Consider the following 26307-nt stretch of genomic DNA (forward strand, 5'->3'; position numbering starts at 1 on the left):
ACACACACACACACACACACACACACACACACACACACACACACACACACACACACACAAACACACACGCACACATGCATACACACACATACATACACACGACTGGCACTGGGAGTGTCCTGTTCTGTACAGGCATGTTTGATGGCTGGGCATGTGTTCAGTTGCTTTCTTGCAGTAAAACATGCACACACAACACACTTTCTCTCTCACTCTAGGCGTGGATGAAGGGTTGTGGTGAATCGGTGAAAAGTTGTCCCATGAAGTCCATATAAGGCAAAAACCAACCAGACAACGCTTGCCTTATATGGGTACAGTTTCATCTCAAGTTTCATAGTCAGTCATTTAAAGGTTTAGTACAGTATTGTCTGATTATCCACGAAGATTGCAGTCTGAAGTCACAGTAGGTATCTGCTGTTCTTGTGTTCAGTGTTCTCCCTCTCTCTCTGGTCTTCTGATGATGTGTTTGGCACATATGTTGCTGAATGTGAACGATGTGTATGTGCATGTTGGTGTGTGTTTGCACATCCTCCACACACACACACTCAGCTTCCAGTCAATATGTTCTTCAGCCATCTTTAGTTATCCCAGGTTATTCCCCATCTGTTAACAGAACATCAGGAATGACAGTGAGTGGAATACGATCTGATTCTCTCTCTCATACTCCCCCTTTCCCTCCCTCATGCTCCCCTCCTCCCCTCTCCCTCATCCTCCCTTCTCTCCTGTCATCCCTACCTCTCCTCTCCACTCATCACCCCTTCTCCCCCTTGGTATCAGCTTTCAGTGTGGAAGATCTCTTTAGGTACTAATGTGCTCCATTGTTCACATGGTTTTAATGGTAACTTCAGTGGTAACTTAATTAAGAGCCAAACTAATGCCCCTATGACATCATATCCACAAAATTAAAACTCACTGAGTCTGTGCACTATGTAAAAATATCCTAAACATTTTTTTGTTGCAAATCCTTATCAAAGTATCGGGAAACATTTTTTTTTTTTTTTGTGTCACATCTTTAAATAGCAGCATCAAATATATGTTTCACATTAAGAGCTATAATTCATCAAATGTAAATGTCTCTTCTATTTAGTCAAGGGTCTGCTAAATGTCATATATTATTATTGTTAATATATTATTTTATCTCCTGGACATAACCAGTAAAGGTGTGTATTTACTCCTCTATACACTCCCCCTATCCTCCTCCTCTCCCTCTAACTCCTCCTCTCTTTCCCCTCTCCTGAAGCCCTCCTCCTCCCTGCAGACCTCCTGTTTGCTACGGTAGAGTACCTCAAAGCGGCTGTAGACCTTCTTGTCCTTCCTCATGCTCTCGATCCTCTTCAGGAGGCTATCTCTCTCCTGAGGGTTGACCTGGGGCCTCTGGAAGCGGTTCTTTTTGAGCGTCGGCTCCCTCTCCAGCCCTCCTTTCTCCCCCACTACGTCTACGCCCTTCTCCCCTCCGGCCTCCTCTCCTCCTCCTCGCTCCAGACGGTTCTTCTGGCTGTTGGCAGAGATCTGTTCCAGGATGACCTTGGTGTCGTCTCTCAGGTTGCTACTGAACAGAACTGAGCCACTGGAGCTCTGGTACCGAGACAGACCTGTCGTTTTGGATGCACCTTTGTGATTGGCTGAGGAGGTGGCATAGTCTGTGGCTTTAGCGTCAGCGGTGGAGCTCAGGTGTTTAGCGGCGATCACAGGCTCCTCTGAGCTTTCCGGCACAGTTCTCATGGTCTTTTCGTCTCCGTTGGATGCCGATGTCGCACCACCGGAGCTCTTCTTGTCCTTGGGTCCCAGGAAACCTTTGAATGAATTAATGTTTTAATGAATAATTGAACGAATTAATCAATTAAAACCTTTATTGCTCCGAAGGGAATTTGCTGTATACAGCATGAGCACAGCAATTACATTTTTTAAATTAAAACCCAGTAAACATGGACGTAACAATCCGTGACAGACACACAGACAGTACAACATACCTTTGAGTCTTTGGGTCTGCTTCTTGAGGAAGTCTAGGGGCTTGGTGTCGGCCTTTCCCTCCCCTCCCAGGGTGTTGAGGGAGGTGTTGGAGCCCAGGTTCTTGTGGAGCCCCTCCTTAGACTCGGTCTGTGACATACTGGACGAGCTTTTGGAGCGAGACTTCTTCAGCTCGCTTTTCTCTGCGTCTGTGGCGTCCGTTGTTAGCATTTCCTCATCGCAGGAGACGTGGCGTGGGTTGGAGCTCTTGAACGGCTTCAGAGTGTCCCTCTTGAAGATCTTCGGAGAAGGGAATGGCTTTAGAATCTTACCGGGCTCTTTCTCTTTCCTCTGCGACTCCGAGCTGCTGTCTTTTCTCTGGGCTGTGGTAGAAGCGGCAGGCTCTGAGATTTTGAAACTTGAGGTGATGGACAGTTTACATTTTAACTCTGGTGTGGCTGCGACTTGTGGTTTCTTTGGGGCAGGCTCTGGAGCAGTCACGAAAAATGAGGGGACTTTGGGGACCGAGGTGGTGGCGGTCGTGCTGGAAGAAGGAGTGTCTGGAAGGTCTGGTTTCTTCTGAGGAGGTTCTTTTATCACAGCCTCTTTAGATGCGTTCCTCTTAGCAGCCAGCTCCATGAAGTACTGCAGTCTATTGGAAGGGTTGTTCATGTTCAATGCCTGGGATTTAGGGGGATCTGCAGATGCTGGGGTGACTTTCGTGGTCTCCACCTCGGCCAGGGGGTTCTTAGGCACCTCTCTGTTGGCTGGGGTTACTTTGGGGGGCTCTTTCTTTGGCTCAGCCTCCTCTTTCAACCAAGCCTCTTTCTTTTCTTTCTCCTTCTCTTCTTTCTCCTTCTCTCTCTCGTTCTCCTCTGCCTTCTTCCTCCACTCAAAGGGTTCCCGGGTCAAGGAGCGTCTCTTGTCCAGGATCTGTTGGACGATGGAGGTGGTGCGGAGCGAGTCGGCATTCTCGTCCTCCTCGTTGGCCACCTGCATCAAATCAAATTAAACTTTATTCGTATGGCACATTTCAAAGTAAGGTTGCAATACAATGTAAAACAAATCAGAGATGATATGAAAGGTAATAAAGACCTTCATGCCCAGGCCTCCCATGTGGGTCTCCGTCTTGGAGGAGGAGAAGATGAGGGAGGAGCGCAGCCGGGAACTCCTCTGGAGCATCGGGTTGACCCGCATCCGGACCGTCTCGTGTTTGGAGATCGAGACCTCCCCCGGAGCCTCCCTCGACGACGGCATCTCCACGTCTGCACCCACCTCCCTCCCCCCCACCGCCCGCTCTTTCTCTCTCTCTCTCTCCCACTCTGTGGTCCATCGGTCAGCCCTGTCCTTCCCCATGCTCTCAGGCATGAATGGCTTGCTGTAGTGCAGCGGTCGGATATCCGGTCTAGGCTTGGAGGGGACATTCGGAGGCTCTCTTGCCTCATGGGCGTACGATTTCCCATCAGACTCAGGGTCTTGGAAAGCATCAGGGCCCAGAGGTTGGGGAAGCCCCTCCTCTCCTGTGTCCCCGTAGGCGCTGAGGTAGGAGTTGATCCTCCAGCTGCGGAGGCCCTGTCTGACGTTGGGGTCCTGGTCGTGGTCTGCCTCCGCTGGAACAGGGAATACCTGCTTCTCTGGGGGGTGCGGATGGGTGGGGGACGACAGGCAGGCGTAGGGCTGGCCCACCGTCGGCCTCTTGTGGCCACTGCCACCTCCGTACCTAGACAAAGGAGAAGGTGTTACATTAGTATAGACACATTTTGAGTGTCATGGTTGATACTTACACATTTTCTTCACTGAAACATTGTGTGCGTATCACTAAAAGTTTAATTTAAGAACTCTAGTGGGAGCAGTCAACAGTGAACAGACATTACTGATTATTCTCCAGTCCAGTGGACTGTCCCTACCACGTACCTTCCCCCTGCTGGTGGATGTCCCGGGTCATGTTTCAGGTCCTCAGAGGAGAAGTAGTCTCTGCCATAGCCCTCTGGACCAGGAGGTTCCTCATAGGGGTAGCCTGAGTCAGAGTACTGGTCCAGTGCTGGTCTGTTCCTCAGCCTGTCGTAGTGTCCATGGCCTGAGCCAGGTCCTTCTAGCCCTGACCCCAGCCCTAACCCAGGTCCCTCACCACCCTGGTAGTAGTGGCTGGACTGGCTCTGCTCCCTGGAATACAAACATGTTCATAAATCATCATCAGCAGCAGAATCATCATCCTCATCAACATCATCAGAATAACGATCATAAAAACCCAACATGCTTTACATATCACAGATCATTTTTTTAAAGATTATAACTAGGGCCAAGAGTTTTGCCTGACCTGATCACAATATTAAGTCAAGCTGACAAAGACAACATAAACTAACTAACTAACAAATGAACTAACTAACTAGTACCTGTGGTAGTGCTGCTCTGTCTCATCCAGGTTGTTCATGACTCTGTGCTTCATGTACTGTCTGGAAGAGGAGTAGCTCTCCTGGGTTCCCTCTGCGTAGCTGTGCCTCTTATAGTCACTGGCGCTTATCTCCATCTGCCTGGGAACACAGGAAACACAAACAAAACCCTTTAAAATGGTAACAGAGGACACATAAAAATGTAATACAATAAGTTAACTGTTTATGGGTAAAGTTCCCCAAAAATCGGTTGAATACTCATGATTGACTTTGGTACTCTATTCCAAGTATACACTCTTAGGAAAAAAAAGGGTTCTTTGGCTGTCCCCATAGGAAAACCCTTTGATGTAGAACCCTTTCCACAGTGATTGCTACATGGAACCAAAAAGGGTTCTACCTGGAACGAAAAAAGGTTCTACCTGGAACCAAAAAGGGTTCTCCTATGGGAACAGCCAAAGAACCCCCTTGGAACCCTTTTTTCTAAGAGTGTAGTGAATTATAGGGTTCTACATAAAATCTAGTTTGACATAAATATACGTGCACCATCCCACCTGGAGACCATGGAGCGGCTCTGCTGCATCCTGAACTGCTGTGACACTGCAAACTTCCCAAGATTCAGTCCTCCTGGTTCTATGGTATGTCGGAACATGTCATCTCTTCGGAACGCAGAGCGCTCGGAATCTCCTCCTCCGAAAGGGTAGGCCGGAAGTTCGGGGGTGTGTCGTTGGAAACCCAGAGGGTTTCGCAGGGACTGGGTCCGCTTCAAGCCAAACTGGTTACCATAGTAACTGCTGCTGCTGCTGTCAGAGGAGAAAGGCACTAGGGCGTGGTCAACAGTGAGGGGCTGTGATTGAGCGAACAGGATGCGGAACTCCTCGTCAAAGGTGGTGACCAGTTCTCCCAGGAAGAGATGAGCGATGCAGCGATGCAGCTTCTCATAGGACCACATGAAACTACAGGAAACAGGATATGACACGCTAACTTCTGCGACTAAAGAAGTATCTGATATCTGTTCTATCTGCTGTGTTTCTATGCTCAACTATAGTTGAGTGTTGAAATCTGTTATATTTCTATGTTCACCTGTAGTTTCCGCTGAGCACGGCCCTGCAGTCAGCCAATAGAAAGCGGTTTTTCACCTGTCCTTTAAATGACTTCCCTGTCCGACAGAAATAGGTCACTCCCGCCACCGTCCGCACACGCATCATCTGCAACACACACACGCACACACAAAATAGTTATTCAGAGTCACAAGGGGTTAATGAATGATGTTAGTCTTTAGTGAGTTCTAAGGGTGAATCAAACCAGTTTGTCCGCTCTGTTGAGATGTATGTAACCAAGCTCAGGTCTAGTCAGTTAGACATCATGTAAATATGTAGGTAAATAAATGACCTTACTGCTATGAGACAGTGGCCTCCTGCCAGTCAACACAGAAACACTGGGATACTATCTGTAAGACTGTCGGCTCAAACCATGTGTTTTTCAAACTATTAATAACTATTGTTATTTTTTAGCCCTGTGCTGTTTGTGCTAGTGCTGGGATGGATCAAACCCCTGCACACCCAGTAGGTTTTCAGGAACAGGATTAACCTGAGTTATGGGGAAAACTGAGTTAAGGCGTGGAGAGTCACCCCGCCTAAAATAGTTCAATCTAGGCCAAAAACATAGAGACTCACGTGGACAAGATCCAAGTTGACCTTACAGTTGATCACCATGGAGACGAAGTGATGGGCATTCTGTTCGTCCAATAGAATGTAGACGGGGACTTGACGTGCCGCGGCATCCAGCAAGTCAGAAAACAGATCCACGTCTGTAAACATGTCCATCACCACAGCGATGACCTAACAACGCCCAATGAGAGACGGGGAAATATCACATTAGCCAATTAGAAACTAGAAAATATCACATCAGGTTTAGGATTATTTCGTTTAGTTGGACATGAAACACACACACACACACACACACATACACACACACACACACACAGAAAAGTAATTGTATTATTTAGGAGGTTTAGCTGAGTACAAGTCATTCATCTTCAGAGACAGGGTGTGGTGGATAAGCAGGGCAGAGCAGAGCGGGGGCAGACTGACTGGCAGAGTTTAAGACAACAGCGTCCAAAACTGACAAATAATCATTAACATGACTCTATCTGCAACACTGGATCCCTATCTGAGGGATAGTGACTGAGTAAAAAATAACATAATAGGTATTCAACAGGATGGGAATGCTATCGCGTTAACGGTGTGTTGTTGGGTGGACTGGGGTGAGAAGGCCTGGGTCTGGGAATCTGTAACTGCCAGTTGAACTCCACTCCTGCCCTCACTGCTGGAACATACACTACCGGTCAAAAGTTTTAGAACACCAACTCATTCAAGGGTTTTTCTATATTTTTACTATTTTCTACATTGTAGAATAATAGTGAAGACATCAAAACTATGAAATAACACATATGGAATCATGTAGTAAGCAAAAAAGTGTTAAACAAATCAAAATATATTTGATATTTGATATTCTTCAAATAGCCACCCTTTGCCTTGATGACAGCTTTGCACACTCTTGGCATTCTCTCAACCAGCTTCATGAGGTAGCCACCTGGAATGCATTTCAATTAACAGGTATAACTTCTTAAAAGTTGATTTATGGAATTTCTTTCCTTCTTATTGTGTTTGAGCCAATCAGTTGTGTTGTGACAAGGTAGGGGTGGTATACAGAAGATAGCCCTATTTGGTAAAAAAAACAAGTCCATATTATGGCAAGAACAACTCAAATAAGCAAAGAGAAACGACAGTCCATCATTACTTTAAGACATGAAGGTCAGTCAATACGGAACATCTCAAGAGGTTTGAAAGTTTCTTCGAGTGCAGTCGCAAAAACCACCAAGCGCTATGATTAAACTGGCTCTCATGAGGAATGGAAGACCCAGAGTCACCTCTGCTGCAGAGGATAAGTTCATTAGAGTTACCAGCCTCAGAAATTGCAGCCCAAATAAATGCTTCACAGAGTTCAAGTAACAGACACATCTCAACATCAACTGTTCAGAGGAGACTGTGTGAATCAGGCCTTCATGGTCGAATTGCTGCAAAGAAACCACTACTAAAGGACACCAATAAGAAAAAGAGACTTGGTTGGGCCAAGAAACACGTGCGATGGACATTAGACCGGTGAAAATGTGTCCTTTGGTCTGGAGTCCAAATGTGAGATTTTTGGTTCCAACCGCCGTGTTTTTGTGTGGGTAAACTCTGCATGTGTAATTCCCACCATAAAGCATGGAGGAGGAGGTGTTATGGTGTGGGAGTGCTTTGCTGGTGACACTGTCTATGATTTATTTAGAATTCAAGGCACACTTAACCAGCATGGCTACCACAGCATTCTGCAGTGATACGCCATCCCATCTGGTTTGGGCTTAGTGGGACTATCATTTGTTTTTCAATAGGACAATGACCCAACACAGCTCCAGGCTGTGTAAGTACTATTTTACCAAGAAGGAGAGTGATGGAGTGCTGCATCAGATGACCTGGCCTCCACAATCCCCTGACCTCAACCAAATTGAGATGGTTTGGGATGAGTCAGACCGCAGAGTGAAGGAAAAGCAGCCAACAAGTGCTCAGCATATGTGGGAACTCCTTCAAGACTGTTGGAAAAGCATTCCAGGTGAAGCTGGTTGAGAAAATGCCAAGATTGTGCAAAGCTGTCATCAAGGCAAAGGGTGGCTATTTGTTTAAAAAAATGTTGGTTACTTCATGATTCCATATGTGTTATTTCATAGTTTAGGTGTCTTCACTATTATTCTACAATGTAGAAAATAGTAAAAAATAAAGAAAAACCCTTGAATGAGTTGGTGTGTCCAAACATTTGACTGGTACTGTATGTAAAATGTGTGTAAAATGTTTATGTAACAAAAAACCTTTGTCCTCCAAAGAAGATGCGAGTGGGTGGGTGTAAGTCGCTCTGGATAAGAGCGTCTATTAAAATGTGGGTGTGCATCCAGGTGGGTGGGTGAGTGGATGGGTTGTTTTGTAGCCTATAGTGTGGTGATTAGCTGTCTGATGAGTGTGCATGTGTTTTGTAAACTTCCACACACATCTAGAGCTATAGGTAACCAGTTACGTTATAGCCCTTCCCACTGGATCAAAGACTGGCTGTCGTTTACTCAGCAGCAGCACTGTGACTCACCTGCAGCCTGCTAGTCAAGACTGCTAGCCTACGGCTAATTAGTAGGTGTTCTAAAACTTTTGACCGGTAGTGTATGTGGGCAAGACAAAGGAGCTTATCGTGGACTAAAGGAAACAGAGGGCCGAGCACGCTGACATTAACATCGACGGGGCTGTAGTGGAGCGAGTGGAGAGCTTCAAGTCCCTCGGTGTCGACATCACTAAGGACCTATCATCATGGTCCAAACACCCTAACACAGGCGTGAAGAGGGCACGACAATGCCTCTTCCCCCTCAGGAGGCTGAAAATATTTGGCATGGGCCCTCAGATCCTCATTGAGAGCAGCTTGACTAGCTGCATCACCACTTGGTATTGCAACTGCTCGGCATCCGACAGAGGGGAGTGTGTACGGCCCAGTATATCACCGTGGCCAAACTCCCTGCCATTCAGGACCTCTATACCAGACTCCAGCAACCCAAATCATAGACTCTTCTCTCTGCTACCACACTGCAAGCCTTACCAGAGCGCCAAATCTAGGACTAAAAGGCTCCTGAACAGCTTCTACCCCCAAGCCATAATACTGATGAACAGTTAATCAAATGGCCACCAGACTATATACATTGACCACTTTATTATTTATTTGTCTTATCTGAATTGTTTTGCACTTACTCTCTTGCACACACACACACATACTACACTGACACTCTAACACTCACACACACACACATACTACACTGACACTCACACACACACACATACTACACTGACACTCTAACACTCACACACACACACACAGACATATTTTCACACTCTTCACATATGCTCCTGCTACTCTGTTAATTATCAATACTGATAGTCACTTTTACCCCTACCCACATGTACATAATGTATTACCTAATTTACCTCAACTACCTCGTACCCCTGCACATTGACTTGGTACTGGTACTCCTTGTATATAGCATCGCTATTGTTTTTATTGTGTTACTATTTCTTTTTTTATTCAGCAAATATTTTTCGTACTTTTTAACTCTGAATTGTTTGGAATAGGCTCGCCTTTCACAGTAATGTCTACACCTGTTGTATTCGGCGCATGTGACCAATACAATGTGATTTGACATACGGTACACTTCCCATTTACACCACTTAGACCTGAACAGGTGTATGTATGTGCCTCTGTAAGTGCTGTGTGTGAGTCTGTGTGAATGTACATCCCTTCTCCCCGCCACTCCACTTACGTGCTGTGCGTTCTTGATGAGTCGTCTGGCCTGCTCCTTGATGCTTGGCATGTCGGGCTCGCTGGGGTTGACCAGGGTCGTGACCTCGGTGGGGCCGATAAAGCTGTGCGCCTGGAGGGGCCAGCCCAGGTCCAACCCCGGGGCCGCTGTGTCAGAGTGCATCGGCCAGTAGGTGTCAGACGAGCCGTCGGCGTCTGCCTGGGGGAAACCGAGCAGGCTGTTAGTTAACTATATTTACACTATGACAACAGGAAAATATGAATATACACTACCGGTCAAAAGTTTTAGAACACCTACTCATCCAAGTGTTTTTCTTTATTTTTACTATTTTCTACATTGTAGAATAGTGAAGACATCAAAACTATGAAATAACACATATGGAACTCTGCAATTTCTGAGACTGGTAACTCTAATGAACTTATCCTCTGCAGCAGAGGTAACTCTGGGTCTTCCATTCCTGTGGCGGTCCTCATGAGAGCCAGTTTCATCATAGCGCTTGATGGTTTTTGCGACTGCACTTGAAGAAACTTTCAAACCTCTTGAAATGTTCCGTATTGACTGACCTTCATGTCTTCAAGTAATGATGGACTGTCATTTTCTCTTTGCTTATTTGAGGTGTTCTTGCCATAATATGGACATAATATGGACTTGGTCTTTTACCAAATAGGGCTGGCTTCTGTATACTCCCCTACCTTGTCACAACACAACTGATTGGCTCAAATGCATTAAGAAGGAAATAAATTCCACAAATGAACTTTAAAGAAGGCAGCCTGTTTATTTTTGTAAAAAAAATTAACCTATTTTTAACTAGGCAAGTCAGTTAAGAACAAATTCTTATTTACAATGATGGCCTACCCCGGCCAAACCCTCCCCTAACCTGTGCGTCACCCTATGGGACTCCCGATCACAGCCGGTTGTGATACAGCCCGGGATCAAACTAGGGTCTGTAGTGACGCCTCTAGCACTGAAATGCAGTGCCTTAGACCGCTGCGCCATTTGGGAGCCCAAATTAATTGAAATGCATTCGAGTTGACTACCTCATAGGGTTGCACATTCTGGGGAATATTCAGAGGTGGGAATTAAAGGAAATATATGCAAAATATTATTAATACCACAAAAAAGGTTCACTCTTATAAGCTAACTTTTTTGATGAATTTAAGCAAAATTCCCCAAATTCCAGGGCTTAACTTCCAATGGAAAATGTCCGGATTAATTCCCGAAATTTACCGGAAAGTTTCCGACCCTTTGCAACCCTACTACCTTATGAAGCTGGTTGAGAGAATGCCAAGAGTGTGCAAAGCTGTCACCTAGGCAAACAGTGGCTATTTGAAGAATCTCAAATATAACATTTATTTTGATTTGTTTAACACTTTTTTGGTTACTAGATGATTCCATATGTGTAATTTCATAGTTTTGATGTCTTCACTATTATGTAGAAAATAGTAAAAATAAAGAAAAACCCTTGAATGAGTAAGTGTTCTAAAACTTTTGACTGGTAGTGTATATATACAATAGTATACAATGTCTCCACCTCTATTTTAGTGACATTAAATAATTAATCAATCAATCAATCATTTGCAGACTCCTGTCACCTGAAAACACACATTTTTACTATGATGCCTTCATGTAGCTCAGACTGTCATAAATACTTATCTTCTCACTTCAATAATATCATTATCATTATTAACGCTACCTCATGATAGGGCAGCTCCGGTACGTTCGAGGTCGGGGCCTGGTTGGGTGTCTGGATCGTGGTCTTGATGTGTTCGATTTCCGGTTGACAGAGAAAGTCGACCACATCTGCTGTCTGAAGAAATTCATAGTAGCCCTGGAGAGAGAGTACACACACTGAGTTATCACACACACACGCACGCACGCACGCACGCCACACACACATATACACACACATTCCTTCTGTACCTGTAGGTCTGTCTCCACCAGAGCATCAATGGCGAGACGGTATTCTTCTCTGTAGTGGGGGGGCAGGAAGTTAGGGTCCAGGGGGTTGTCCCCGATGTCCGAACTCTGGGACCGGTGGGCCATGATGGGGTCGGGGTTAGGGGTCAAGGGTTAGGAGGAAGGGACTCAAACCTTTAGGAGAAAAATATGTATACATTATTATTTATTTTTTATTGCAGATAGATTGTAGCTTCTATCATTTTTTACTTGATTTAGTAAGGTTCCTCTTATAGTGATAGAGTACCATAAACAAAGATGTTGTGTATTCATGTGGCAGAGCAAACACACTTACTATACCAACATCACACCAAAGATAGTACAGTATGAAGATATGCAAAAACTGCTTCTCCAATAGAAATCCCTGATCACACTTGTAGGTGATGTCATGGTGACATTGGCTAGCATGTGCAGAAACACATCATTAGGTCAAATGGTCAAGTTGCGCTGAACTGCGCATGTGCAAGCTGTCAAATGAAAGGCACTCTGTTGTTTTGGAGAAAAAAAATGTACATGCCAGTTTGTCACTTTCATGATGTTGTAGTAATGACTGGTTCAGCTACTTAAGACATTGGCTCCAATCTACTGCCATTAGAATTCGACAAAATTAACAACTACGGACACATTTTTCACTTCTCCCATTGACCTGCCAAACTCCGGTCTGGTCTGTCGAGTCTGCTTCACGACGAGTTCCCGGAAGTGTCAATGGCTACGCCTCTGGGAAAAACTCTATGATAACACTCTCTATCAAAAAGCACCACACAAAACCCATGCTGTACCCAGAGAGGGGCAGGTAGAGAGACATAGATTATAAAGAGAGCAATGGGTCGTTGGATAGAGATAGGGCGAGAGAGACACAGGGCGAGATAGAGAGAGAGGGCGAGAGCATTCCCCCATATGCCCCCCTAGGCACAACTACAACATAACCAACAAAAACATGTCACAACTCCTGCAGCTCTGTCACACACTGGGTATGTACATAGTCATTGGTAGGCTTCGAGGGGACTCCTATGGTAGGTACACCTATAGCTCATCTCTTTTTATTACTGACCTCAACCCAGAGTCTCTCAGAGCGTTCACAGTCAACCCACTGACACCCCTATCAGATCACAGCAAAATCACAGTCTACTTGAACAGAGCAATACTCAGTCATGAGGCATCAAAGCCAAAGGAACTGAATAATATAAAAAAATGCTATAGATGGAAGGAATGTAGTGTGGAAACCTAACAAAAAACTATGAGGAAACAACAAATTCAATCCCTTTTAGACAACTTCCTGGTTAGAATGTGGCAGTAGAAAACCTAAACAGTATATTTGACCTCTCAGCTTCCCTATCAAATCTAATCATTTCAAACAGAACACAGAAGAAAATGAACAACAATGACAAATGGTTTGATGAAGAATGCAAAAACCTAAGAAAGAAATTGAGAAACCTATCCAACCAAAAACATAGAGACCCAGAAAACCTGAGTCTACGCCTTCACTATGGTGAATCACAAAAACAATACAGAAATACACTACGGAAAAAGAAGGAACAGCACATCAGAAATCAGCTCAATGTAAATGAAGAATCCATAGACTCTCACCACTTCTGGGAAAATTGGAAAACACTAAACAAAAAAACAACACGAAGAGTTATCTAGCCAAAATGGAGATGTATGAGTAAACCATTTCTCCAATTGTTTTGGTCCTATAACAAAAAACAAACAGTAAAAACATATACATGATCAAATACAAATCTTAGAATCAACTATTAAAGACTACCAGAACCCACTGGATTCTCCAATAATATTGAATGAACTACAGGACAAAATACAAACCCTCCAACCCAAAAACACCCGTGGTGTTGATTGATGATATCCTCAATGAAATTATAAAATATACAGATAACAAACTCCAATTGGCTATACTTAAACTCTTTAACATCATCCTTAGCTCTGGCATCTAACCTCAATATTTGGAACCAAGAACTGATCACCCCAATCTACAAAAGTGGAGACAAACTTGACCCCAATAACTACGCATCAACAGCAACCTTGGGGAAATCCTCTTCATTATCATCAACAGCAACCTTGGGGAAATCCTCTTCATTATCATCAACAGCAACCTTGGGGAAATCCTCTTCATTATCATCAACAGCAACCTTGGGGAAATCCTCTTCATTATCATCAACAGCAACCTTGGGGAAATCCTCTTCATTATCATCAACAGTAGACTCGTACATTTCCTCAGTGACAACAATGTACTGAGCAAATGTTAAATTGGCTTTTTACCAAATGACCGTATGACAGACCAAGTATTCACCCTGCAAACCCTAATTGACAAACAAACAAACAAACCAAAACAAAGGCAAAGTCTTCTCATGCTTTGTTGATTTCAAAAAAGTAATTTTTCAAACAATTGTTTACAGACAGATTATTTCACTTATAATTCAGTGTATCACAATTCCAGTGGGTCAGAAGTTTACATACACTAAGTTGACTGTGCCTTTAAATAGCATAGACAATTCCAGAAAATGATGTCATGGCTTTAGAAGCTTCTGATAGGCTAATTGACATCATATGAGTCAATTGGAGGTGTACCTGTGGATGTATTTCAAGGCCTACCTTCAAAAAAAGTGAAAAGTGAAAAGAACAACAGCAAAGGACCTTGTGAAGATGCTGGAGGAAACAGGTACAAAAGTATCTATATCCACAGTAAAAAGAGTCCTATATCAACATAACCTGAAAGGCCTCTCAGCAAGGAAGAAGCCACTGCTCCAAAACCACCATAAAAAAGACAGACTACGGTTTGCAACTGCACATGGGGACAAATATCTTACTTTTTGGAGAAATGTCCTCTGGTCTGATGAAAAAAATATATAACTTTTTGGCCATAATGACCATCGTTATGTTTGAAGTAAAAAGGGGGAAGCTTGCAAGCTGAAGAACACCATCCCAACCGTGAAGCACGGGGGTGGCAGCATCATGTTGTGGGGGTGCTTTGCTGCAGGAGGGACTGGTGCACTTCACAAAATAGATGGCATCATGAGGAAAGGAAAATTATGTGGATATATTGAAGCAACATCTCAAGACATCAGTCAGGAAGTTAAAGCTTGGTCGCAAATGGGTCTTCCAAATGGACAATGACCCCAAGCATACTTCCAAAGTTGTGGCAAAATGGCTTAAGGACAACAAAGTCAAGGTATTGGAGTGGCCATCACAAAGCCCTGACCTCAATCCTATAGAAAATGTGTGGGCAGAACTGAAAAAGCGTGTGTGAGCAAGGAGGCCTATAAACCCGACTAAGTTACATCAGCTCTGTCAGGAGGAATGGGCCAAAATTCACCAACTTATTGTGGGAAGCTTGTGGAAGGCTACCCAAAACATTTGACCCAAGTTAAACAATTTAAAGGCAATGCTACCAAATACTAATTGAGTGTATGTAAACTTCTGACCCACTGGGAATGTGATGAAAGAAATAAAAGCTGAAATAAATCATTCTCTCTACTATTATTCTGACATTTCACATTCTTAAAATAAAGTGGTGATCCTAACTGACCTAAGACAGGGAATTTTTACTAGGATTAAATGTCAGGAATTGTGAAAAAACTGAGTTTAAATGTATTTGGCTACGGTGTATGTAAACTTCGACTTCAACTGTATATATCAATGAATTTGCGAGGGCACAAGAACAATCTGCAGCACTTGGCCTCACCCTACTGGAATCTGAAGTCAAGAATCTGAAGTCTACTGTTGACTGATGATCTGGTGCTTCTGTCACCAACCAAGGAGGGCCTACAGCAGCACTTAGATCTTCTGCACAGATTCTGTCAGACCTGGGCCCTGACATTAAATCTCAGTAAGACCAAAACAATGGTGTTCCAAAAAAAGTCCAGTCGCCAGGACCACAAATAGAAATTCCATCTAGATACTGTTGCCTTATAGCACACAAAAAACTATACATAGCTCGGCCTAAACATCAGTGCCACAGGTAACTTCCACAAAGCTGTGAATGAGCTGAGAGACTAGGCAAGAAGGGCCTTCTATGCTATCAAAAGGAACATAAAATTTGACATACCAATTAGGATATGGCTAAAAATACTTGAAAAAATACTTGTGAGGTCTGGGGTCCGCTCACCGACCAAGAATTCACAAAATTGGACAAACACCAAATTGAGACTGCATGCAGATTTCTGCTAAAATATCCTCTGGGTACAACGTAAAACACCAAATAATGCATGCAGAGCAGAATTAGGCCGATTCGAAATACGAAAGAGGGCGAGAGAGAGAGGGCGAGAGAGAGAGAGAGAGAGAGAGAGAGAGAGAGAGGGCAAGAGAGAGCAAGAGACAGAGAGAGAGAGGGCGAGAGAGAGGGCGAGAGAAAGAGAGAGAGGGCGAGAGAGAGAGAGATTATAAAGAGAGAAATGCGTCATAGGATAGAGTGAGGGCAAGAGAGAGAGAGAGAAGGCGAGAGAGAGAGAGAGAGAAGGCGAGAGAGAGAGAGAGAGCTCTTAGTGACAGTGCACTCAGGTAGACATGCTGACTAGATCAAGACGATCTACATAATTAAGGTATTGTTGTTGAGTCATTGACAACTGGTGTAACGAGTACATACTTTACATTAACAAACACACACCTGTTTACTGTAACACATCTACACAAGATTGAACAGAAATTACAGACAACAGGATTTAGTTATTAATATGACAGTAAATACTCATATTTAGCATGGCAATGCCAGTGCCATTATGATACAGATGATTCATCGAATATTAAATCAGGTCGGGATTAAAAAAGAGAGACAGACAGAAAGAGATACAGAGAGAGAGATTAAGAGAGAAAGAAGGAAAGAGGGAGAGAGAGAGAGAGAGAGAGAGAGAGAGAGAGAGATCTGTGTAGACAGGTTCATCCATAGTTGTGTTGAGTAAACATGTCTTACAGGTGTGTCAGGCTGTAGGTACAGATGTAGGATCTTAATTTGAGCCCGTTTTCGTAATGGCAGAAAACATTGTATGTTCAAAGCGCTACTTGAATTTGTGGGTGTCCCTAACCTAAGTTCTCTCAAGTTTGGGCCAACTAGAAAGTTCAAGTAACACTTGAACGAAAAGTTAAGTAAACTAAAAAAGGCTTTGGAACCAGTTACTAAATAATAATTTGTTGAATCAACTAAATGTTTTTTTATTTTTTACAGTGCCTGTCTGGGGTAAATACATGTGCTGTTACATATTACAGTGCCCGTCTGGGGTAAATACATGTGCTGTTACATATTACAGTGCCTGTCTGGGGTAAATACATGTGCTGTTACATATTACAGTGCCTGTCTGGGGTAAATACATGTGCTGTTACATATTACAGTGCCCGTCTAGGGTAAATACATGTGCTGTTACATATTACAGTGCCCGTCTGGGGTAAATACATGTGCTGTTACATATTACAGTGCCTGTCTGGGGTAAATACATGTGCTGTTACATATTACAGTGCAATTGCATGTCAGAATAACTTTATTTGTTCACATCAACCAACTGAAAACACTGCTACGAGTGTTCCACATGCTGGCACACTACATGCTATATGAAGACTGGGAAAATCTGAATTTACACCATATTCCTTACACTGCACACTATATAGGGCGGCATTTACTGGGCATGCTCTGAACATGATTCTGAACATGTCAACTAGACAGGAAGTGTTTTTACCTGTTTGCTCACATCACCATGAAAACCTGCAGCCTGTTGCTCAATTGGTAGAACATGGCGCTTGCAACGCCAGGGTTGTGGGTTCGATTCCCACGGGGAACCAATTCAAAAAATGTGTGAACTCACTACTGTAAGTTGCTCTGGATAAGAGTGTAAAATATGTGGGTATGATGAATGTGTGTTAACCCTACAAATAGCAGTGTTGGATGATTTGGAAAGCCATAGTCAATCAACATCATAATAATACTCTTAGGAAAAATATTTATCTTTAACGTACAATCTGTGGATACTATGCAACTAGAGAAGTTCAAAGTTCATGTGAGACAGCACAGTTGAAAAATATATGGTGCGTGGAAATCAAAAGGGAGTGGTCTACAGAGATAGGTGGGATGGGCTGAGGGAAGCAGAGGGCTGGGTTTAAAATGCTTATTATCGGTAATAGTTATTACTGAAAACAATATATAGATGTCCAAGTACTAACTATCCAAAAGGTTGTGTGTGTATATACTGTATATACACTACATGACCAAAAGTATGTGGACACCTGCTCGTCGCACATCTCATTCCAAAATCAAGGGCATTAATATGAAGTTGGTCCCCCCTTTGTTGCTGTAACAACTCTACACTTCTGGGAAGGCTTTCCACTAGATGTTGGAACATTCCTGTAGGGACTTGCTTCCATTCAGCCACAAGAGCATTAGTGAGGTCAGGCACTGATGTTGGGTGATTAGGCCTGGCTCGCAGTCGATGTTCAAATTCATCCCAAAAGTGTTTGATGGGGTTGAGGTCAGCTCTGTGCAGGCCAGTCAAGTTCTTCAAAAAACATTTCTTTATGGACCTCGCTTTGTGCACGAGGGCATTGTCATGTTGAAATAGGAAAGGGCCTTACCCAAACTGTTGCCACAAAGTTGGAAGCACAGAATCATCTAGAATGGCATTGTATGCTGTAGTGTTAAGATTTCCCTTCACTGGAACTAAGGGGCCTAGCCCGAACCATGAAAAACAGCCCCAGACCATTATTCCCCCTCCACCAAACTTTACAGTTGGCAAATAGCGTTTTCCTGGCATCTGCCAAACCCAGATTTGTCCTTCGGACTGCCAGATGGTGAAGCGTGATTCATCACTCCACATAATGCCTTTCCACTGCTCCAGATTCCAATGGTGGCAAGCCTTACACCACTTCAGCCGACACTTGGCATTGCGCATGGTGATCTCAGGCTTGTGTGCAGCTGCTTGGCCATGGAAACACATTTCATGACGCTCCCGATGAACAGTTCTTGTGCTGACATTCCTTCCAGAGCCAGTTTGGAACTAGGTAGTGAGTGTTACAACCCAGGACAGACGATTTTTACACGCTACGTTCTTCAGCACTCGCCGGTCCCGTTCTAAAAGCTTGTGCGGCATACCACTTTGTGGCTGAGCCGTTGTTGCTCCTAGACGTTTCCATTTCACAATAACATCACTTACATTTGACCGGGGCAGCTCAAGCTAGTCAGAACTGACTTGTTGGAAAGGTGGCATCCTATGATGGTGTTACGTTGAAAGTCACTGAACACTTCAGTAAGGCCATTCTACTGCCAATGTTTGTCTATGGAGATTGCATGGCAGTTTGATCGATTATATACAGCTGTCAGCAACGGGCGTGGCTGAAATAGCCGAATCCACTAATTTAAAAGGGTCCACATACTTTTGTATATATAGCGTATGTATATTAAATATATAAATACTGTTGAAGTCGGAAGTTTACATACACTTAGGTTGGAGTCATTCAAACTTATTTTTCAAACACTCCACAAATTTCTTGTTAAAAAACTATAGTTTTGGCAAGTTGGTTAGGACATCTACTTTGTGCATGACACAAGTCATTTTTCAAACAATTGTTTACAGACAGATTATTTCACTTATAACTCACTGTATCACAATTCCAGTGGGTCAGAAGTTTACATACACTAAGTTGACTGTGCCTTTAAACAGCTTGGGAAATTCCAGAAAATGATGTCATGGCTTTAGAAGCTTCTGATAGGCTAATTGACATCATTTGAGTCAATTGGAGGTGTACCTGTGGATGTATTTCAAGGCCTACCTTCAAACTCAGTGCCTCTTTGCTTGACATCATGGAAAAATCAAAAGAAATCAGCCAAGACCTAAAAAAAAAATATTGTAGACCTCCACAAGTCTGGTTCATCCTTGGGAGCAATTTCAAAACACCTGAAGATACCACATTCATCTGTACAAAAAACAGTACGCAAGTATAAACACCATGGGACCACGCAGCTGTCATACTGCTCAGGAAGGAGACACGTTCTGTCTCCTAGAGAGGAATGTACTTTGGTGCGAAAAGTGCAAATCAATCCCAGAACAACAGCAAAGGACCCTGTGAAGATGCTGGAGGAAACTGGTGCAAAAGTATCTATATCCACAGTAAAACGAGTCCTATATCGACATAACCTGAAAGGCCTCTCAGCACGGAAGAAGCCACTGCTCCAAAACCGCCATAAAAAAGACAGACTACGGTTTGCAACTGCACATGGGGACAAAGATCATACTTTTTGGAGAAATGTCCTCTGGTCTGATGAAAAAAATAGAACTGTTTGGTCATAATGACCATCATTATGTTTGGAGGAAAAAGGGGGAGGCTTGCAAGCTGAAGAACACCATCCCAACCTTGAAGCACGGAGGTGGCAGCATCATGTTGTGGGGGTGCTTTGCTGATGGAGGGACTGGTGCCCTTCACAAAATAGATGCGATCATGAGGAAGAAAAATTATGTGGATATATTGAAGCAACATCTCAAGACATCAGTCAGAAAGTTAAAGCTTGGTCGCAAATGGGTCTTCCAAATAGACAATGACCCCAAGCATACTTCCAAAGTTGTGGCAAAATGGCTTAAGGACAAAAAGTCAAGGTATTGGAGTGGCCATCACAACGCCCTGACCTGCAAAGAAACCACTACTAATGGACACCAATAATAAGAAGAGACTTGCTTGTGCCAAGAAACAAGAGAAATTGACATTAGACCGGTGGAAATATGTATTTTTGTCTGATGAGTCCAAATCTGGTGACACTGTCTGTGATTTATTTAGAATTAAAGGCACACTTAACCAGCATCGCTACCACAGCATTCTGCAGCGATACGCCATCCCATCTGGTTTGCACTTAGTGGGACTATCATTTGTTTTTCAATAGGACAATGACCCAAAACACACCTCCAGGCTGTGTAAGGGCTATTTGACCAAGAAGGAGAGTGATGGAGTGCTGCATCAGATGACCTGGCCTCCACAATCACTTGTCCTCAACCAAATTGAGATGTTTTAAGACGAGTCGGACCCAGAGTGAAGGAAAAGCAGCCAACAAGTGCTCAGCATATGTGGGAACTCCTTCAAGACTATTGGAAAAGCATTCCTCATGAAACTGGATGAGAGAATGCCAAGATTGTGCAAAGCTGTCATCAAGGCAACGGGAGGCTATTTGAATAATCTAACATCTAAAATATATTTGGATTTGTTGAACACTTTTTTGGTTACTACATGATTCCATATGTGTTATTTCATAGTTTTGATGTCTTCACTATTATTCTACAATGTAGAAAATAGTAAAAAATAAAGAAAAACCCTTGAATGAGTAGGTGTGTCCAAACTTTTGACTGGTACTGTATGTAAAATGTGTGTAAAATGTTTATGTAACAAAAAACCTTTGTCCTCCAAAGAAGATGCGAGTGGGTGGGTGTAAGTCGCTCTGGATAAGAGCGTCTATTAAAATGTGGGTGTGCATCCGGGTGGGTGGGTGAGTGGATGGGTTGTTTTGTAGCCTATAGTGTGGTGATTAGCTGTCTGATGAGTGTGCATGTGTTTTGTAAACTTCCACACACACCTAGAGCTATAGGTAACCATAGTAACCAGTTACGTTATAGCCCTGCCCACTGGATCAAAGACTGGCTGTAGTTTACTCAGCAGCAGCACTGTGACTCACCTACAGCCTGCTAGTCAAGACTGCTAGCCTACGGCTAACATGCTACATCCTGCACAGTGACTGTCTGTTGGCTAACGCTACCCACAGGCCTAGCCTGCATGAGTCTGTGCTCCAAGGATAACATTACCTCAAGGCATTAAATAGTCCTACTCTCAAATCACAGGATGTCTTTGTCATATTTGGTTAAGACCTGCACTAACCTATCCTCTGAGGTAAGTTGTTAGGTCAGAGTGAGAGCGTAACTGTACAGGTGGGGTTACTCACCCTGACCTGAAGGCAGGTCGAAATTACACAACAAACACTGTACACCTGAGATATCTTCCACAAGCTGTGCGTGTGTGTGTGTTTGTGCGTACGTGTGTGCTCATTGGGTTGAGATTGGGTTAAGCCAATCACATGCTGTTTTACTGACTGCAAGGGAACAAGGGGCACACTGATTGGTTTACAGACAGATGAATGACAACATCCAGTGCTGACAGTGTCTGATGTACCTGTCTAACAAGACACATTCACACACGGAACATCTATTTGTTTGGTTTGTTGTGGCAACAACAACTTTTTACCTCAAGTGGTGACACAGGATTAATGACTGGAACTGTGTGTGTCTGCGTGTGCATGCGCGCGTGTGTTTGTTATGTGTTTCTCAGAAAAGGGCAGGACTGTTTTAAAGGCAGCAAACAGAATGGGTTTGAAGCCATAAACCACTTCAGGAGGATTTAAGAACCAAACCTCCACTCCAGGCTATATAGTTATATCTATCATCACTGTCTGACTCAGAGTTGCCGAACCCATGCTTGTTCATTCAACGTTCCGACCAGTCATTCTCTGCATTCCTGTGTGAACATCGGGAGAGAGTGGGACAGAGGAAAATAGAGAGAGCAAGAGGGGAAGGGAGAGGGAATGATAGAGGGGGCAAGGGAGATAAGGCAGGAGAAAGAAAAAGAGAGGAGTATTGATGGAGATAGAGGGAGGGAGCATGATAGGGAGCGAGGGATAGAGAGGGAATTAAAGAGAGAGGCAGAGGGAACATTTGTCTCTGTCTCAACACGTGAATAAGTAACTGAGGCTGTGTTTACACAGGCAGCCCAATTCTGATATTTTCTGCACTAATTGTTCTTTTGACGAATCAGATCACCTCTGCAAAAGATCTGACGTGAAAATATCTGATGTGATCGGTTAAAAGACCAATTGGTGCAGAAAATATATGAATTGGGCTACCTGTGCAAACAGAGGTAGACCAATCAGATCCGCTATGAGATCTATGAGATCAGATCTGATGTGATTGGTCAAAAGACAAATTAGTAGAAAAAATATTTGAATTGGGTGAACACAGCGTGAGGAGACAGAACCTGTACAATTACACACACACACACACACACACACACACACACACACACACACACACACACACACACACACACACACACACACACCTGAACACGCCTCACTAAACAAACACACAGATTGATCCTGCATACCAATTCAGGTGGATTCTACAGTTAGTCGTTTAAATAGGTCAGTGAGAATAGTACAGGGTGAGAGAGAGAGAAGGGGGAGGGGTACCTGTCCTTCTCTATATTATCACTGGCACTCACACGGGCAGATCTGAAATGACACCCTATTCCCATCCTAATTCACATATGGCTCTGTCCAAAAGTAGTGCACTTCATAGGGAATTAGAGTGTAATTTGAGACGCAGACACAGACAGAAGTACATCTACCTGTCCTGTATCATCAGGATATCATCACTGTCTGACTGAAAAGACAACAGCACCACATACAGTACAATGACTCAAGGTCAGATACTACAAGTACACAAAGGGATAGAATGAATTCTCGTAAGCACGAGAACACACACGGATAGACATTGACCCTTATTAAGACAATGCAAACAAAGGGTGCAGCCTTGACAGCATAATGGTCTAACAGGAAAACATGAACACACACATGCACAAACAAATGTGCTATTCCAATCTACAAATCCACTATTTTGTAATATAAAGACTGAAAACTTAGATGTGAAGGTTGGTCATTAAGTTTACAAGTGTGTAGGTTGTACATATTCTAGAGTTAATAATGTTGTATGGTATAGACGTTATGATTCAGAGGCCAAAGCAGACTAAATAAGTTACAGATACATATATTGTAGCGACTGAGGGGGAGCAGTCTGCTGAAGCGAGGTTTGAACCAGCAACTCTATGCTTGTGGGGCAAGTTTTTTTTCCCCCCCACCTTTATTTAACCAGGTAGGCTAGTTGAGAACAAGTTCTCATTTACAACTGTGACCTGGCCAAGATAAAGCAAAGCAGTGCGACACAAACAACAACACAGAGTTACACATGGAATAAACAAACATACAGTCAATAATACAATAGAAAAAGTCTATATACAGTGTGTGCAAATGAGGTAGGATAAGGGAGGTAAGGCAATAAATAGACCATAGTGGCGAAATAATTACAATATAGCAATTAAACACTGGAGTGATAGATGTGCAGAAGATGAGTATGCAAGTAGAGATACTGGGGTGCAAAGAAGAAAAAAAAAATAAAAAATAACAGTATGAGGATGAGGTAGTTGGATGGGCTATTTACAGATGGGCTATGTACAGGTGCAGTGATCTGTGAGCTGCTCTGACAGCTGGTGCTTAAAGCTAGTGAGGGAGATATGAGTCTCCAGCTTCAGTGATTTTTGCAGTTCGTTCCAGTCATTGGCAGCAGAGAACTGTAAGGAAAGGCGGCCAAACGAGGAATTGGCTTTGGGGGTGTCCAGTGAAATATACCTGCTGGAGCGCATGCTACTGGTGGGTGCTGCTATGGTGATCAGTGAGCTGAGATAAGGCGGGGATTTACCTAGCAAAGACTTATAGATGACCTGGAGCCAGTGGGTTTGGCGATGAATATGAAGAGAGGGCCAGCCAACGAGAGCATACAGGTCGCAGTGGTGGGTAGTATGTGGGGCTTTGGTGACAAAACGGATGGCACTGTGATAGACTGCATCCAATTTGCTGAGTAGAGTGTTGGAGGCTATTTTGTAAATTACATCGCCGAAGTCAAGGATCGGTAGGATATTCAGTTTTACGAGGGTATGTTTGGCAGCATGAGTGAAGGATGCTTTGTTGCGAAATATGAAGCCTATTCTAGATTTAATTTTGGATTGGAGATGCTTAATGTGAGTCTGGAAGGAGAGTTTACAGTCTAATCAGACACCTAGTTATTTGTAGTTGTCCACATATTCTAAGTCAGAACAGTCCAGTGTAGTGATGCTGAATGGGCGGGTGGGCAGGTGTGGGCTGCGATCGGTTGAAGAGCATGCATTTAGTTTTACTTGCATTTAAGAGCAGTTGGAGGCCACGGAAGGAGAGTTGTAGGGCATTGAAGCTCGTCTGGAGGTTGGTTAACACAGTGTCCAAAGAAGGGCCGGAAGTATACAGAATGGTGTTGTCTGCGTAGAGGTGGATCAGAGAATCACCAGCAGCAAGAGCGACATCATTGATGTATACAGAGAAAAGAGTCGGCCCGAGGATTGAACCCTGTGGCACCCCCATAGAGACTGCCAGAGGTCCGAACAACAGGCCCTCCGATTTGACACACCGAACTCTGTCTGAGAAGTAGTTGGTGAAGCAGGCGAGGCAGTCATTTGAGAAACCAAGGCTGTTGAGTCTGCCGATAAGAATGTGGTGATTGACAGAGTCGAAAGCCTTGGCCAGGTCGATGAATACAGCTGCACAGTATTGTCTCTTATCGATGGCGGTTATGATATCGTTTAGGACATTGAGCGTGGCTAAGGTGCACCAATGGCCAGCTTGGAACCCAGATTGCATAGCGGAGAAGGTACGGTGGGATTCGAAATGGTCGGTGATCTGTTTGTTAACTTGTACACTACCACCTGCGCCCTATAAGGTCGGCCCCCTGGGCAAAAGCCGAAGCAGTAGTAAACACGCACACAAACACACACACAGAGAAAGTAGTAGGCTGACATACAGGAAGGCTAAAGTAGGCCTATTATCTGACATGGACCAAAATCTCAGTCAGATACAAAGCAGAAGATCTGTACTCAGCATACACACACAAACACCTTCTGTATGGTAATTTACAGAATTTACAGTCCAACTATGTAGTCTACATTATTAGATAACACGACATACAACATATTGTCCTGTTTATGCACAACAATATATAGGCTATAATAGAGGGCTACTGTAATACAGAAGTTTCTTTGTGTGTATGTGAATTTATATAAATTAATTGGAAACTGCCAAGCAAGTCTTGCAGAGTTTCTATTGGTTGGCAGCTTTCAATGAAACCAGACGTTATTGCAGAGTTATTACTAGAGAAGCCTAATCCAACAGTGATCGCGATAGATACTGTCGGCTACAGAACTACTGGTAACATTTGACTGCAAGGTTCAAAGTGCTATTTCATTCTCTTGTTATAGTAAAGGCTACATACACTGAGTTACATAGAGATTATTGCAATAGGCTAATTTATAGAAGGCACGGAGAGATCACTTGGATAGATTTACCTGTTTCAGAGAGAGTTGTTGTGGACATAATGATTCAGTCTCTTACCCTCAAGTGGGCATCAACCTGTAGACTACCTTGTCTTTTTTGCTTGAACCGCTGTGTATGGCCGTATATCCCTTCCGCGGTACTGCCACTAGTGTTCCTCGGCTCGTCTGTGTATTACATTCCTTTCTCCCGTTGGGACTCCACCCTATCTGATCAAAACGCCCAGGAGCTCCACACTACTCAGGCCCGACCTGTCTGCCTCTGCGTCTGCGCTCTTCCACACCGCTGGGAGATAAAACAGGGAAGAAGTTGAGTAACTCACTCTCTTTGATCCCTCCTAACTCCTCCTATTCTCACTGTTGTTAAAGCTGACAGTTGAAAACTATTGGAAGTTGACTAGTGGCATATTTCAAAAACTGTTACCACAGAGTTTCTAAACCCAGAGCCACAACATCGCAAGACTTCCGGGAACGCGTGCT

The 26307-nt window shown here is 43.7% G+C and overlaps 1 protein-coding gene across 2 annotated transcripts; it reads right to left on the minus strand.

Annotated features, from left to right (window-relative positions):
- On the minus strand, nt 1-26094 carry LOC120022269 (protein FAM83H-like). 2 transcript variants are annotated; one of them, XM_038966169.1, is made up of 13 exons: nt 25889-26094; nt 11641-11811; nt 11414-11548; nt 9721-9918; nt 6008-6172; nt 5415-5539; nt 4886-5287; nt 4338-4475; nt 3859-4107; nt 3040-3664; nt 1968-2937; nt 1282-1790; nt 1-600 (listed from the first exon to the last, which is right to left on the minus strand). In XM_038966169.1, exons 2-13 carry the CDS (start codon nt 11761-11763, stop codon nt 580-582), a joined length of 3660 nt encoding a protein of 1219 aa, XP_038822097.1. In that variant the 5' UTR covers nt 11764-11811; nt 25889-26094; the 3' UTR covers nt 1-579. The 2 variants fall into 2 exon arrangements, with proteins under 2 accessions (XP_038822097.1, XP_038822096.1); XM_038966168.1 differs by having other exon boundaries at nt 25843-26094.
- Nucleotides 26095-26307: the final 213 nt, after the last annotated feature.

This window comes from Salvelinus namaycush, chromosome 27, assembly GCF_016432855.1.
Source record: "Salvelinus namaycush isolate Seneca chromosome 27, SaNama_1.0, whole genome shotgun sequence".
In the NCBI taxonomy this organism is placed as follows: domain Eukaryota; kingdom Metazoa; phylum Chordata; class Actinopteri; order Salmoniformes; family Salmonidae; genus Salvelinus; species Salvelinus namaycush.

Coding starts and splice junctions, on each gene's coding strand:
- LOC120022269 (XM_038966169.1), bottom strand. CDS start 11,763: ATGGCCCACCGGTCCCAGAGTTCGGACATCGGGGACAACCCCCTGGAC. Junction 6,173..9,720: donor TCATCAAGAACGCACAGCAC/GTAAGTGGAGTG, acceptor GGGCGTTGTTAG/GTCATCGCTGTGGTGATGGA. Junction 5,288..5,414: donor GTGCTCAGCGGAAACTACAG/GTGAACATAGAA, acceptor TGTTTCCTGTAG/TTTCATGTGGTCCTATGAGA.